Consider the following 14,932-nt stretch of genomic DNA (forward strand, 5'->3'; position numbering starts at 1 on the left):
CTATCCACTCTATTCCTTCAATTTTTCAATCATGCATTGAGCTGGGTCCACCGAAAGTTTAAACAGGAGGAGACCATGGTCCTGGTGTCTGATGAGACGTCGCGAGCGATGCTACAGTCCGTTGCGTTGACGGCGTCCGCCCCCCAATTTTCGGCCCAAAAAAAGGCAAAAAAAGGGGCTTTTTGCTGAAAACCCACCAAATCGCCCGAAACTTCACACTTAGATACCTCTATGCGTACGTAGTGCGCGAGAATAAAAAATATATCAATCGATAGCCCTCGATTAGGTAATTATAGTGGTATTATTTTTATTCTCGCGCATTACGTACGCATAGAGTTATTCAAGTGTGAAGTTTTAGGAAGTTAAGGGGGTTTTCGGGCTAGCGGAAAATTTTCCATCCGGGTCAAAGTCGGGGGCGGACGCTGTCAACGCAACGGACTGTAGCGCAGACCGCCAGCAATAATCTCATGAGGTGACATTGGATCGAGTTAATGACAGTCTTATTGAATAATCTCAAAAAGAGCCTTGTATAAAATTTTGTAGTGACCGAAATGATTGAGCAGCCATACTGAAACAACACTGTCAGTGATGTTCGCCATGATTGATTGCCTTGTGCTCATTAACGAAGGCAGCGGGAGAGCTTTAAAGAACAGACCGGCCAAGTCATGGCGCTTTATTCGCACCTAGGTAGGGAAATGGAATGAACTTTCTCCTCTGAAAATTTTGAAGTTGAAGGATAAAACCATACCTTTCTTAGCCCCAGGACCTCCACGGCACCCGGTGATCTTGTTGCATCCACGGCTCGAATTGGGGTTCGGACCAGAACCACCGCCTCCCGGTCTGCAGTTTTCGTAATTAGCACCACGTCGGCTACAAGGTGTACTACCCTTCTTGAGGGCAGGATTCCCGATGTTCTTGTTCTGCGGGGACGCAAGGGGAACGACGGTGATCATCAGGGCCGAGTTGGCGATGATGGTAAAGACGGCGAACTTCATGCTGAAATGGTTCAGCAGGCAAGGATATAAAGCGGATTGAAGTGACGTGAAAAAAGAGATATCTAGCTTGGTCGATGTATTGAATACTGTGAAGTCAAATGATTCATCGTCTGAAATTGGCGCGACAGCCGTCCTTCTAATAGGCAACAAAGACACAAGAGAAACATCTGTTCAGCTACTTCAATCTGCAATTCTCGAAGAGCATGCTCTTTCGAGTCGAGTACCATTACTTAGAGGTATATTGACTTGTTGAAAGACCGCGAAATCGCGAAGGTCTCGGGTCTCGTTGCTTGCCCCAATAGAATAAAACGGCGACGCGAACAATAAACGCGTCACTTCAGAAGAACCGATCGGCACAGAGTGGAAACGAAGAAGTCCAGTCATTCTTGCGAGTATCACGGAGACCTGATGCACCAATTTCATAGAAGATAGCACTGCAGGGCTCACATGATGGTCTTTTTACTTTGCGGCGTGTCAGAAGCATCCCGTTTGGTCATGGCTGTGGTGTATAGTAATAGCTGTCAACTTTTGAAGGCAATTAAAACGTCGTAAACGGAGAAGAGGATTTGAATTTTGTTAATCAGGGACCACATACAGAACAATGCCCTGAATCATTCCGCAACTGAAGACCCGGTGAAGTTCCATGGCCATTTCAGAAGATGTAATGCGCAACATCCATACCATTGCGGACGGACCCTTCCGATTGACATCTGAATTCTTCATTGTGAGAAGCAGCATCAGTATACAATGAGTCAATACAGGAAAGGCCGGCTTTCAATTTCGTCTTCAAGCACCATCTGCGTACACGGCTTTTGCTAGTTTTGATGTACAACACCATGTCTGACAACGCATAAGATGGATTTCCATCGCCTTGGATGTAAGTTCATCAGAAAACAAGGCTAGGTAGAGTCGACGAAGGTTCGTGAATTTACTGGAAGGACTTTCTCGGCTCTCTAGATAGGTATGTGTATGTATTTCTCGACCTTGCAGGGCGTTCTCCGAGAGACTCGTGCGACGTGCTAGCATGCGAGCATCGCGGACTAGTAAGTTTTCCGGGATTCTCATCTGGCATTTCGTCCCGAACTTTGATCTCGTTTCGTTCTTGGTTTTCACCCAAGCTTCTCATCGTGTTGCCGGTAGCCGGCCTGAGAAAACAAGCTTCCTCGATCGTACGATAAGGTACCAGAATATTGAGACCGATTCGGGATGATTTTAATTGACAGGCGCTAATCGAGAGATAGGATGCATTCTATGCGGTTAATAAAATACTTTCAACGCTTAGAAGTCGATTGCATGGTTTATCATGTTAGATTGGATGCGTGGAAAAGTCAGCGACACATGTATGTTCGACCATGCTTCCGCTACTGGCGACTGACGCTCGCCCTACTTTTAACGGGCATTATATCTCGGGATGGATACAAAAGGTCTAAGCTTGTAGATCCAGCCAGGGAAGAACACCCGATGAAGGATTCCTTTATATAAAGCTTCCGGCATAGGCGCTGCATCCTAAGTTCGGACCGCTGGGAGCGTTTGGACTCATGTAATGTCCTGGCATGGCCGTTTCGAACCCCTTTCTAGGAGATCCGTAGAGCTTTGTTGTCCAATCACATTTCAGTAAAGTATCTCTTTCAAGGGTCTTTGTCGTCCGGTGACCATCTGAAGGGAGGTCAGCGACCTTCTAGAAGTCTGTCATAACTTTATTGGGGAGACAAGTAGCTTCAAATGGCCGCATATTGCCCCACTGGGCTCCAAGAACACCATCAAAACTATTAGAACCCCACTCATAAGGGGACCCGATCACTCTCGGATATTAAACAACATCGCCCTGGCGGGCATATTCGTTGTACTACGACTCAGCCTGGCAGCTAACGAAGCCAAATACTTTGAGCGCCGTTGATCCGATACACACATCACATGCTTGACGATGACCATAACGTATCGAGACTCCAACAGGTACTACTGGACTCATTTTCAAGTGAGACGAGATGCTACTCTCAGAGAAATGGTTTAGTGAGTGAGGGCATGTTAAGTGGGGATGACTGGGTTGACATTGTAAGTATGGATACCGATATCATGGTGATTAGACGTGGTTTAGAAATTTGCTAGACCTCAGATACCCCAGTACGTTGTTGCTATACCCAATGAAGGCTCAGGATTGTTGTGTGCGTTTTCCTGATTCCATCCGCCCTTTGGTTGTCTGCTCTATTACCAATTCTTGACTTTCATGCTCTGTCCAGCTGTCCATTTCGTGATCTGTTGTGTGACTTGATAATGGATGCATATCCTCCATCACTCGTCGTTCAGAGGTTCTCGTACCAAATGCACTCTTCCTTTGGTCTCCACCGCGCTTGTAAGGCCCGCTAGAGCCTCCTGCAGTGCTGATACCCAAGTCACTTCCCGTGGCTGGTTTACTTTGTTGAACATTACCATGCAGTGCCAAATTGAATATTGGTTTCAAAGACGGTAGATACGCTTGGGGGAGTAAGTATCCGGATGATTGTTAGAACGGGAGTCATGAAATTGACATACCGGAGACAGTGCCGATGTTGACTTCGATGCCAGTCCACATCATCTCTTCGGTTAGTAACCACGTAGTGTCAGGGTCGGCAAAGTCAATTGCAAGTACATAGTGCAGACGGATGACGACACTGCAGTGACGCTGTGTATGCAAGGTTTGGTATCAGCAGTAGCACGAAAATGAGTGCGCCAGTTCTGGCCACAACTCTAAGATGGGGGAACCTACAATATGCCAAGAGTAAAGATTCCCACCAGAGCTATTTTTTGGGGTTTGCGAAGTTGCAAACTCCAAATGCCTGGTACTGGTAGTAGCAGGAGGAGAACATCGGTCATTATGTTTGGTATTGCGTTCGCAATGAAGAATGTCTTGACGTTGACGCTGCACTCGTAATCAGACGGTGAGAGATTGGCATTCGGGTCGAATCGGAGCCAGAACGCCGACACTGGAAGGCACTGAAAGGTCGACACCAAGAGCTGCAGCTTAAATGTTAGCCAACATAACATTGACGAGCTTGCGACTGCTTTTGTCAAGGGGCGGGCTTACCACTGCTATTCCCCAAGCGCAAGTAATACCTAGTAAGATATAAATGGCAAGCCGTGATTCGCGTCGGGCGCTGAAAATTCGCCAGTAAAAAGCGAGTATCGCCGCTTTAACGAGAACAAATACTGATCGTATACAGATACTCGGCGATGAAAACACCCGTGAAGTAGACCCTCAGGCCGTTTGGCGTAGCCCCAACATGTTTTCCAAAGCCGCCATTTATGGTCACTGCGTTACTGTTAGTTGAAAGTCCAGGGTAATCCGTCAGACATTGCGGTGTCAAAGGCTTAACTGACTGTAGCACGTAACGTCGAACATGAAAGCTGCTGAAAATATCTGGTAGGAAAAGCTTGTTAGTCCTTGGCCATATTGACGATAGCGACTTGTCCGGGACATGGGTGAAATCCTACCAAAGACACGATTATGATCCAGTCATCCCACCAAATTTTGTTTCCCACAAGCTTCCGCGCTGTAACGCGCAGCGCAACGGTGGCTGCTCCAAGAACCCATGTGATGACGAACCCAGACACCAGCGACGGGACCTTGGTATCGGTGAGGTCGAGTCCATCGGGCGGCTCTGAGAGCGACATCTCTGGCTTGACCCTCCTGCTCGGAAAATAACGATAAAACTTGTTTTCTTGGAGCACGGATTTAGGGGATATCCAAGCGCGGAGGTGTATATATGGGCATTGGCGCCTGGCTACATGCTTTGATCGTGCCCCTGGAAGATCGCGAGTCCTACACGACGATTGCCGATTTTTTGCTGGAAACGGCACCACATGTTCAGAGCCGAGTGCAACACTATGTCGCGCTTATGCCATTTTTTAGGTAGAACTCCCCGACATCCGGGGTACAAGCTTCCATTTGTCAAGGGTGGTTTGAGTGGGATCGAACCCGTCTCCTGGTCGGGTGACTTCGGCGTAACAGTTCAATCACAATTCTCGTCTCAGCGTCGTTAGCGATCAGCCCAACTCCACTTGTGTCGTCGCTCGTACCTTGCTGGAGTCGTTCGGAAGGACTTTTGTTACCCCGACTGCCAGTAGACTAGGTATTACAGATCCGATATGAATTATGGCAATGATCAATCAATCCTCCGAAGTACAAGTTCCTGTAGTCAGCTTCCGAGTCCTAAAATGAAAGCTGCAGAGGACCATCGCTGGCCGATTCTTTTGTGAATCCTGCTTATATTATGCTAATTTTTGCCTACCTTGTTGTGACGTTAACCTGATCAGTTGAAAAGGAATTACCATGTGAAATTCATACGCGTTAATCCCTGTTTGTCTCTGCGTTAACAAGAGCTCAGCCTGTAAAGCATAGCAATTACAGCTCTTAATGCTACTGAGTCTAGACTGTTTAACGTTCAAGTCTGAAATGTGCCATCTTCAGCTGCACTGCTATTGGAGCTAACCAGGCGGTGCTCACAAGGCTTTGTCTTCGAGTCGACGTTCTGAAAATCGTGACTAACCAGCATCTATGGCACCTCTATCATCAGTTTACTTCTCATGTGGACCAGGTGGGGGAATGGGCAGAGAAATGGTGTTGCACCATCGAATTTACAGTGAATAACAGGTTCATCGTCCACTCTCTGTGACTTCAATGTGTTATAGTGTTGATATTTGCTGGCCGATCATGGCGCAACGCCGCGAGTATCTATGTGGAAGCTGAGATGTACCTTGACGTGCTCTAGAAATGGACCATAGAGTCTGACTGACTCTGCCTGTTCAACTATGACCTCTTTAATCCCCCAGATATTCTTGTACTCTTCAGCATCTCATTTTGCCTTAACAGCTGCAGCCACACTTAGGGCACAAATTCTTCGACCATCCGCAAGGATCCCCCATACCGCAATCAGAACCCGCAACACATGTCTTCCAGGGGCCCGAGCCGTCGCCGAGCGCTGTCCAGCACCACCAACCAGCACCATTCTCGCCACACTGCTTCCAGCAGTATCCTTTATCGCAACCCTTCTGGTTTTTGGCACAGGCCAGAGTGCCAACTCCACCAGCATTGGAGCCGGGTCGGCCAAGACTTGGGTGATCGGAACAAAGTCGAACGAGAGCCGGGTCCGAGCCTTCGGGCAGCTCGAAAACACCCAGAGAGCCGCAGATGGCAGCAGCATCCGCGCCGGACTCGAGGTCGGCCCAAGTCATGTTGGCAGCGGCGGACCGGACAGCCAGGTCGACGCCATCGCGGGCAGAGAGACTTTGCGACTGTGAGACGCCGGCAACACCAGCCTCGACAGCGAGGAAGGCTCCAAGGGAGACAAGAGCAGAAAGTTGGAACTTCATGGTGTTGAGTAGTTATAAGTTGGTGTTATGAGACCAAAGTTTGAACAATTTTTGAGTTGTATTGTGGCCGTTTTGGTGTCTTCTGATCAGGTTACTGAGGCTACTGAGCTGATCTGCTTTGCGGATGTTTGCAAAAAAGGAGATGACTCTACGCCCTCTTTATAGTCGAGTTATCAACAACCTGTGTCGCCGCTGCACCACGAAGAAGGCATCGCATCACGTGCCCCTAAAGAATCCTCGTTCATAACGTCGCTTAACGGCCTGCAGCTTGTCTTACACCAAGACCTCAAAGGATCGTTATTGCTCCCCAAAATCCCCAGATCTTCAAGGATCGACCCGAGCCGCTTTCGCCCGGGTAGTGTGGCATGACAGGGGCTTCGAGATGCAGGTACAGGGGGGTCTTTCGTGGAACCGTGGAAAGGCGGACTCAAATTAGTACCGGGGTCTTTCACGAAAAACGAAATAAGCATGATCGGCCTACACTACTCTCATGATGCATAATACTGCCTACTGACAATGGCAAAAGGAAATATAGCGCCTCTGCCCGCTCTCTTGTCCCTCCCGCTCTTCCATTCTTTTAAGTAAAAGAAGATAAATCTGTTCTCACTGCTCGAACATCGCAGGCCACTGAGATGTCCGGTAGTATTTTCACCAGTATGGGCTTATAGTTGAATGCTTTGGCTACTGCTACTTACGACAGCTCAGATACCTATGTGGAGACAATGCATATTTACCCAGGCGCCTGAATAAGTGGGGAGAAGGTACAGCGCGGTCAATCGGCACCATAAACTTTCTACAACATCCCCAGAGTAAATACGAGCTGACTGCATTTCGATCGTCGGTCTATGCTGCTTTGACGGACGGGTACATTAGAAGAGTTACAATTTGATTCATAATAAACTGGGATTTACTTGGCGCACCAATGGATTGTTTCTACGGATCTCAAATTCTCACTACTTGATTTGCTTAGGGTCTGGGCAAGAGTCTAAGGAATAGTCTGACTAAAACAACAAGACAATTTGACAAAGATGATAGTCGTTAGACATGCACTTGTCAGCATCCAGTAGCTGGCCATGCGTAAGAGACGTCGGTTAAGAGACATCGGTTCCTCCTTGCGCGATTTTGTCTCGGCTACAAGCCACCTTCTTAATGCAGCCAGTCTTGGCACATGAACAAAAGCGCCCGGCATTAGCGAGCAATTTCCACACTTCACGAAACATGTAGGAAGAAAAGTGGTCTGTCAAGAGAGTAGATTATCGGGCGTTTAGATGACTGATTGGCACAGAAATTACTCAGTAAGCATCGCATGCTGTTACCCGCTGATATCCCGACTGTTAACTACACACCTCTTGTCGACGCGGCCATATGATATCCTGTTCTTACGGGCGCGGAGTAAGACAAACGGAGATGGCCGATCTTGTCGAATGAGTGGAAGAAAATGTAGATCATTGAGTGGTTTTATTGCGAGTGCTCATTATCTTCATACCTTGCTACCAAGCCTGTCCTCTCGCCCTCACTGGCTTTTCTACGAAAAATCGATCGGAATCTCGAATTTTCGAATGATTATGATCGCGTGAGGTAGCTTTAGGTTGGAAACATGACCTCCTGACGGGAGCGTCAATGACGACGGGGGAAACCTTGAGGCTGCACTCACTCGCTGACATGTTGCTCAGCCGTTTACTATGCAAGAACCTGCGAGGAATAGTCTTTCTACATACCAAGGGAGATCTAGCTCGTACGGAACAGCTCGGAACGTACCACGTGGTCCTTTAGTGAGAATTACTACCAAAGTTCAACGCCTCTGTCAAAAACGCTTCACAGAGTAAGACATGTTTTCTTTTCTTCTTATTTCTTTTCCGATGTCCACGGTAACGGACGCGTGGAGTAAGTCCATCGCAAAAGGTTCATGACCAAAACACGTTGTATGGACAATTTTCACGTGCGGGAACATCTCGTTACATGGTTGAGATTGTGTCACCAGGCGCCGGGCAGGTCTCTTGATAGTAGAGCCCCTTCTTTTATGATAGCGAACAAGAGCGGCCCAATGACCAGCCAATCCTGAAAAGGTACAATGGATGAAACTGTGACAGATTCCTTCTTACTTCGACCCTAACTTCCATTCACATATTGAGTGTGGCTTTGCAAATCCTTCAACTTGGGGGCTGTCAACCCATGCAAAAGACAGTCACGTGGGTCGTGCTTGCGCTGTTTACTGCAACAGCAGGTTTGCTGCCAGCATTTCGTCAACCCCGCCAGGATCGCTCAAACAAAAACGACATTCGACAGCTCAATTGATATCTTAGCCAACTCGTTCAGCGTCAGAATGATTTGCGACTACCAGACACAGTCCGCCTTCATCAGCCGTCTGCCGCGCGAGGTCCGCGATGCTATCTACTTCCAATTGTGGCGCTCATGTGGTCTTCGCCAGCATATTCTGTGGCATGGCACCGCGGAGGACAAGCACTTCTGTCGATGGTCGTGCACTGCGGAGTACCAGGTCGAGGACGAACTACAACGCGACATTGAGAAAATGAGAGAACAGCTCGGAGTCTCGCTGGGTCAGAAGATAGTGCGAGACCGGCATGACAATGCGCCACGGTACTGCAGACGACTGCAGTCTCCATAGATGAATCATTGGCTCTACGGCGAGCGCGCATTCGAAAAGCACGGTATTTCAGCTATCCGTGGATCCAGCACCACGACAATAGTCTGCTAGAAAACAGAAAGGAAGAATACGCCCCATCGACCGTGGGCAACCGCATACATTCCCATGCTATTGTCGTGCAAGGCCATGTAGGTGGCGACCCGTTATCATATGACTCGGCCATAACTGAATACTTACAACTTTAGCTCTAATGAGTGCCTTCAATCCATATACGAGTCGACAACGTTCATATTCACCGATCTGGCGACAGTCCAAATGTTCTTTGGCGCATGCGCCATACACCCAGCGATGAAGACGGCTAAGCCGGGGGTAACGCCCCCGGCGTTTTTCAAACATGCCCGAAGCTTGGAGCAGTCTCTAAGTCCGGACTTCCCGGCGCTGCTGATGTGTGCTAATTACGACCTCCCTGGTATCCCTCGTCGCCACGACGTTTACGACTTCGACTGGCTACGGTTCGACAAGTTCAAGAATTTAAAAAACGTTTGCATATGGATTGCAGCGCGATCCCTCACTTGCGGCATTGAAGCTAACAGTAGCTTCTGCTGCATCAAGGAGTTCGACGCCCAGGGGTTGAAAAACATCTTATCCTCATTCAAGACTATCGAATCCGTCACGCTGAGTACACCGCTGAGCCAAAGGATCGGCCCTCAAGAGGGCTATGTGGATATTGGTGCAGCGCCCGGTGTGCGACTTTACAAACGGGGCTCGGGAGACAAGTTTCATCCATTTCTGACATTGATAGAGCTGGATTGCGTATATGATGGGCTCATTTATACCCACCCCACAGAGTGAGTGTTGCCCTTTCTCTTCCCAATCCCACGTACGTGCTGACGAGGAATGTTTCAGGGAAGTTCAACTTGCACGAAGGGATGGCACTTATGAAGTCATGAAGGATGTTTGATCGTGGCTGCACTGTAGCTTCCTGAGGGCAAACTGCAGCTTGATTGATTCGTTGCGCAGAGAAGCGCCGAACCGAACCAGGTTTCTTTGGATAAAGACCAAGAAGACTCTTAATTCGGCCAAGCAAATAGAGCTAGGATAGTTGCATTCATCAAACGAATGATCCATAGATGCGGAATAAGCGCAGTTGAGCAAGACTGTTTTACCGGCCTCGGGACTATCGCTTACATGTAGCGGGAGCAACTATGGACTATGGTATTTCATGCCGCATTTCTAAATAGACTTTGAAAACGTACCCTTGGGGGCCTCGAAGAAATTGTGACCTTGGGGCCTGTTAGGCCGGCGCTTGATAGACATCCATTTGAAATGGTGCAGAGGAAAGTGGGATATCTCCCTCAGAGTCCGATTCAATTACGCGCTTGGCTTCTCACGCACCCAAAACCATTTCGAAAGAGCAGGCGACATGCTGACCGTTTTCCAGGCTGCCACTGAACAGGGCTGATTGGCTGTTGTGACGGCTGGAGTTCTTGGCAATTAAGATCAGTAAGCTGACACTCAATTAGACATGGGGACCAGCTGCGTCTGAGTCTGCCTCGGACAAGCCTACAATGCAATTGGCCAGGCCTTATCCGTGCCGCCTTCAGAAATATGCGAACCCCTGGATGAGTGCGATCCTATTTTGGATTGCGGCGCGCAAAGCATTCAGGATGCTGCTAGCAAGGGCGCAGTTCTTGGGCAATAACAAAAAGAGACACATTCTTGATCAGTGGGTTATTCAACTGCGTCTGCGCTTCCAGAGGTAACACATTCGGCCGAGATCTTACATCCCCACGAGGCCAAGGTAACATCAACTTGATGCGTTCCTCTGGGCTTCGGGCGGTAATTGACGAGCAAGGATGAAGACCCGCTCGTGAACAAAATCAGAATATGGGAATAGTTCGAGGTGGCTCAACTTCATTGCGGTCTATCATGACCTAGCATGATCTATTAACATATGGATATATAAAGGCAACTCTCGATAGCTGTCGTTGGACACTCTCACCAAAACCAGAAGCTATTGTACTTGATACCATTCATCGTTTCTCACTTCTCCTTTTGTCCGGGCTTCTGTACTGCGTCATTGCGAAAAGATGAGGGCGTTCGCGTATTTGCCATTACTCGGCAGTCTGCTCTTTGCCACCACCAGCGCTCTTCGGGTATCCGAAGTATCTCGCAGAGATGAGAAATTGGATCAATTTTATAACGCCATGGCCAAGGATGGCACATGCGTCATCTACATTGACAAGACCGTCAAAACGACGGCCTGACCCCTTGTAGGACCTTTTGCAAGGAAAAGGGCCAGCCAGAAGACAGGGTCGGGGTGAGTGGTTTCCCTCAAGGGTTTAAGGAATGATCTGGCCTTGCGAATTTCGCTAATCATATTCATGAAATGTAGTGCCACTCTGACCATATCCCCAACGGAGAAGGGCCGTATCCCCGAGACCCTGACGGTTACGAATGGCTCCCGGGCGACTGTTTCTGTGCCGAAGAGATTGACCCAGTCGCCGAGGCGTTCATCACTCCAGTCATCGAGGGCCTGGCCAAGCTCGACGAGATCATCTGCGGTGTCTTCGTTCAGGCCGTCGTCGAGAGCATCAACATCGGTTTCGCCCTCGTCCCAGGCGCCGGCCAGGCCGCTGCCTCAGCACGGGCAGCGACGAAGGCAGCCGTCGAGGGCGCCAAATCATTCGCGGAGAACTCGCTGAACCCAACCGACTTCTTCGATGGCTGGGTCAAGAAGAGCTGCGGCATCGACAAGATTGAGCTCGACTACGACAGCACCTTCAACTCGCTGGTCAACGCGCCCGATTCAGTCGGAACCAGCACGGGTTGCAAGCGGAAGAAGAAGGGCGACTGTAAGACGCTCGATTCAAAGCCGGACCCGAAGACAACCAAGAAGGATGATGCGCCGAAGACTACGAAGATGGAAGAGCCTCCAACTACGACGACGAAGGATGCCGGCACGACAACAACCGCTGGGCCAGATGGAGGCCTTACGACCAGCGACAAGCCGCAAACTACAACGACCAGCACCAGCAGTGCGAGCCCCAGCGAGACGGCGGTTACCTGCGATTCGTGCCGCTCGTCGAAGGCGAAGAACGCAGCGCGGGACGCCCGATGGGGATCCATGTTTGTGTCGCGGGCGGCTGGCGACTCTTGCGTCCTGGACAGCCCCAAGAGCGAGAGTGGCTGCACCGCCTCCGGCCTCCAGGCCCGTGACGGCCTTCTATCGGAGCGGGCCTTGACCAAGGACGATCCGAAGGTTAATGTTGCTGGCATGACCTTCTTTATTGATTGTGGCAAACATAAGCCGTGTGCGGACGCAATTACGGACAGCAACATCGACAAGTACTATTACCTCGAGGGCGATGCTAAATGCGGCGGAGATCTGAAGTTTGATACTAAAAAAGACGTCGGTGATACGAAGAAATTCCAGAGTATGTTTTGCCCCCTCTTGTAGTTCTTCGATTTCGTGTTGGTGTTGTAGCTAACATTTAAGCTTAGACGACCACGTGTACGAGAAACAGACGCTAGCCAGGTTCTTCGAGTGGCTCGGAGACGGAGATTTGACTCCTATCGGTATGTCCATGAAGCCACAGTCTTTCTGGGTCGCAGAAGTTTTCTTGGATGAGAACAACCCTCGAAACCACAAGCTGCAATCACGTAATACACCCCTCGGCATCCCCGCGGGAGGGGCGCCGCTTGATGATGTCCTTGCCTACGCCATTGCACGATCCGATCCCCTATCTGAGCGCAATGGGGGCATGCCGCTTGGCCAGACGACGAAGAACTTTGCTCTCGTAGAGGCAGAAGTCAACGAACACAAGGGGACCTTTTTCGGGGAAGGCCAGCCGACTGGTCTGACAAGTAGCCACCCAAGCGCGGCTAACCTGAACAGAAACTGGATCAGAAGTGTAAGTGATCCTGCCTTAACCAGATATGAATAACTATTGACTTCACATGTGTCTTCCAGCATGCCGGCGTTTTCCACTACCTCAGATACGCTCACACCCAGCCCAGCACCAAGGAGAACGTCTGGAACAAGTGGATGCGCGTTTCCAACTGGATAGACTTGGTCCTCAACGAGTTCGACCAGACCTACACCTGGGGATCACAACCTGATGAGCCAACCCGCACTGGCGGTGGCAATCCATCGCTGCGGTCCTTCTACGCCTACTGGATCGACACGTATCTCGGCGGCATCGAAGGGAGAGCACAGATCTGGGCTGTCGAAGCTCAGACAGAGTTTAAACTCAAGTATGGCAGCGACAATACCAACGCTGCAAAGCAGTGGGTGGATAAGGCCTTCGGAACCAACGGCTTCGCGACACGAGCGAAGATGGCGTTTCCCCGGCAGCCTGCTGGGGCTGCATCTCCGTACGGGGCCTACGGGAACGCCGCCATGACCTTGGACAGGGACGGCAACACGGTGGCGAACATTGGCGCCCCGGCGCTCCTGTGATACAGGTGCTCGTGGTTTAATGGAAATATATTTCGAGGCGCAGGCGTTGCTTTTTGTTTTTGTTTTTTTGTCCTTTTTGCTATGGGCGGCGTTGTGCTCCTTCAGCCAGCATATGAATTTTGAATACGATCTGGTATTTGTTTCCGTAATACATGATTTTTTATTCCCGTCAATGTTCTTGTCCATCAGCTACGCCCCCTCATGTTGCTCGACTTGCTGGATGGTCCCTCCAGCCTCGGCCTCTCGTCGCCACTTCTCCAAGTCGCTGTAGATCCTCCCGTTCTCAACGTATGAATCGTAGAAATACTCGACGAAGCTCATGTAACTCCACAGCCTATCACCCAAACACTTGCCCGTGTATCGCGCAATATCATAATCGGGACCCCCAAGCCCCTCGGCCGCGACCTCGGGCCTCATACCGAAAGACACGGTAAGAAAAGCGCCACCCCCAGGCTCTCCTGCGCCAGGGTTGTCAATGATGATGATATGGTGTTCCCACAACTCGCTGAAGTTCGGAGGAATGAAGAAGTCGGCCGTGCCGGAGGCGTTTCGCATAGCGACCTCGGCGCGATGGTGCGCAGCGCATCGCGCCACGCGATCTGCTTCAGGCAAGTCGGCGGGGAGCGGGAAGCCGTGGACATCGATGCGATTCGGCGCTCCGCGCCTGTCACGGTCCCGGCGCGTCTTTTCCTCAATTTTCTTTGCTATTCCTTTGATGTACTCGCGGTCGCCAGCCGCGGGCGTGGTCTCGTAGACATGGATGGACCACTTGGGTCGATTGGAAGCGTTTGGCGACGTCTGGGTGTCTGGGTCCGTTTCTAACATTTCCCACGCCGCGTAGCAGGGCTTGCCATCATGGCTCGGGGCCTCTTCCACGATGGTGCGGGGGTAAACTCTTTTCCCCATGATGCTTTTGTGCAAACACAATGGCTCAGTGCCTGGGTGAGGTAATGCGAGAAAAAGATGATTGAGAAAATCAGGATGCCGCTCGCTTATGTGAGCGTAAAGGGCACTGTGTAAGCTGACTAAAGCTTGCGAGACCGACGGCCGTCTAGGTTGATTGAATGAATGGGTTGACGTGATAATAATTGTTTGGGTAGAACTAGATGCTGGGTTGATGATGTAGATGTATGAATAGAGCTAGGGAGAAAGGATGGTGAGAATGTTCAGGGTACTGGTGACTTTTTATTTTGCCCACCGCCAATGGAAGACTATTTTTGGTTCTTTGCATCTTGTATTCAGCAAAGCACTGGAGCCTAAACTGATTTGCTTGGCTGCTCCACCCCTACCTCTCCTGCTGCTCATCCCGTTCACCCCAGTTTCACTTTGGAGACCACTTCATCATTTCAAACCCTTTCAAGATTTCTAAATTGAATAGCTAGGGGAGACAATTGCCTTGTATGGAGATGGCGGCTCGCCAACAAGATACATCCTTATTCCCCATCTTCTCAGTTTTGATTAGGCTCTGGCATATTGAATATGATCTGACGGAGACATTTGCGAGGGCCAACCTCTATGGCAAAT

General features: G+C 49.9%; 6 protein-coding genes across 6 annotated transcripts; 2 read left to right on the forward strand and 4 right to left on the reverse strand.

The window, feature by feature from the left end:
* Positions 1–663: 663 nt before the first annotated feature.
* RALF (Rapid alkalinization factor) lies at positions 664–995 on the reverse strand (the record flags this gene model as incomplete). The annotated part of the gene is made up of 2 exons (XM_037321581.1): positions 664–683; positions 749–995. The coding sequence occupies 2 exons, from the start codon at positions 993–995 to the stop codon at positions 664–666; spliced, it is 267 nt and encodes an 88-aa protein (XP_037180295.1).
* A 2,908-nt stretch (positions 996–3,903) lies between these two features.
* Positions 3,904–4,643, reverse strand: CGCA056_v006331 (uncharacterized protein; the record flags this gene model as incomplete). Its single annotated transcript, XM_037321582.1, has 4 exons — positions 3,904–3,986; positions 4,180–4,281; positions 4,350–4,389; positions 4,464–4,643. The coding sequence occupies 4 exons, from the start codon at positions 4,641–4,643 to the stop codon at positions 3,904–3,906; spliced, it is 405 nt and encodes a 134-aa protein (XP_037180294.1).
* A 1,191-nt stretch (positions 4,644–5,834) lies between these two features.
* Positions 5,835–6,341, reverse strand: CGCA056_v006332 (uncharacterized protein; the record flags this gene model as incomplete). Its single annotated transcript, XM_037321583.1, has 1 exon — positions 5,835–6,341. The coding sequence occupies one exon, from the start codon at positions 6,339–6,341 to the stop codon at positions 5,835–5,837; it is 507 nt and encodes a 168-aa protein (XP_037180293.1).
* A 2,323-nt stretch (positions 6,342–8,664) lies between these two features.
* Positions 8,665–9,896, forward strand: CGCA056_v006333 (uncharacterized protein; the record flags this gene model as incomplete). Its single annotated transcript, XM_037321584.1, has 4 exons — positions 8,665–8,939; positions 9,192–9,690; positions 9,749–9,794; positions 9,853–9,896. The coding sequence occupies 4 exons, from the start codon at positions 8,665–8,667 to the stop codon at positions 9,894–9,896; spliced, it is 864 nt and encodes a 287-aa protein (XP_037180292.1).
* Positions 9,897–11,153: 1,257 nt separating this feature from the next.
* Positions 11,154–13,408, forward strand: CGCA056_v006334 (uncharacterized protein; the record flags this gene model as incomplete). Its single annotated transcript, XM_037321585.1, has 4 exons — positions 11,154–11,195; positions 11,342–12,383; positions 12,451–12,860; positions 12,920–13,408. 4 exons carry the CDS (start codon positions 11,154–11,156, stop codon positions 13,406–13,408), a joined length of 1,983 nt encoding a protein of 660 aa, XP_037180299.1.
* Positions 13,409–13,597: 189 nt separating this feature from the next.
* CGCA056_v006335 (uncharacterized protein) lies at positions 13,598–14,314 on the reverse strand (the record flags this gene model as incomplete). Its single annotated transcript, XM_037321586.1, has 1 exon — positions 13,598–14,314. The coding sequence occupies one exon, from the start codon at positions 14,312–14,314 to the stop codon at positions 13,598–13,600; it is 717 nt and encodes a 238-aa protein (XP_037180298.1).
* Between the last annotated feature and the right edge of the window lie 618 nt (positions 14,315–14,932).

This window comes from Colletotrichum aenigma (assembly GCF_013390185.1).
Source record: "Colletotrichum aenigma strain Cg56 chromosome Unknown KSG_Cg56_contig04, whole genome shotgun sequence".
In the NCBI taxonomy this organism is placed as follows: Eukaryota; Fungi; Ascomycota; class Sordariomycetes; order Glomerellales; family Glomerellaceae; genus Colletotrichum; species Colletotrichum aenigma.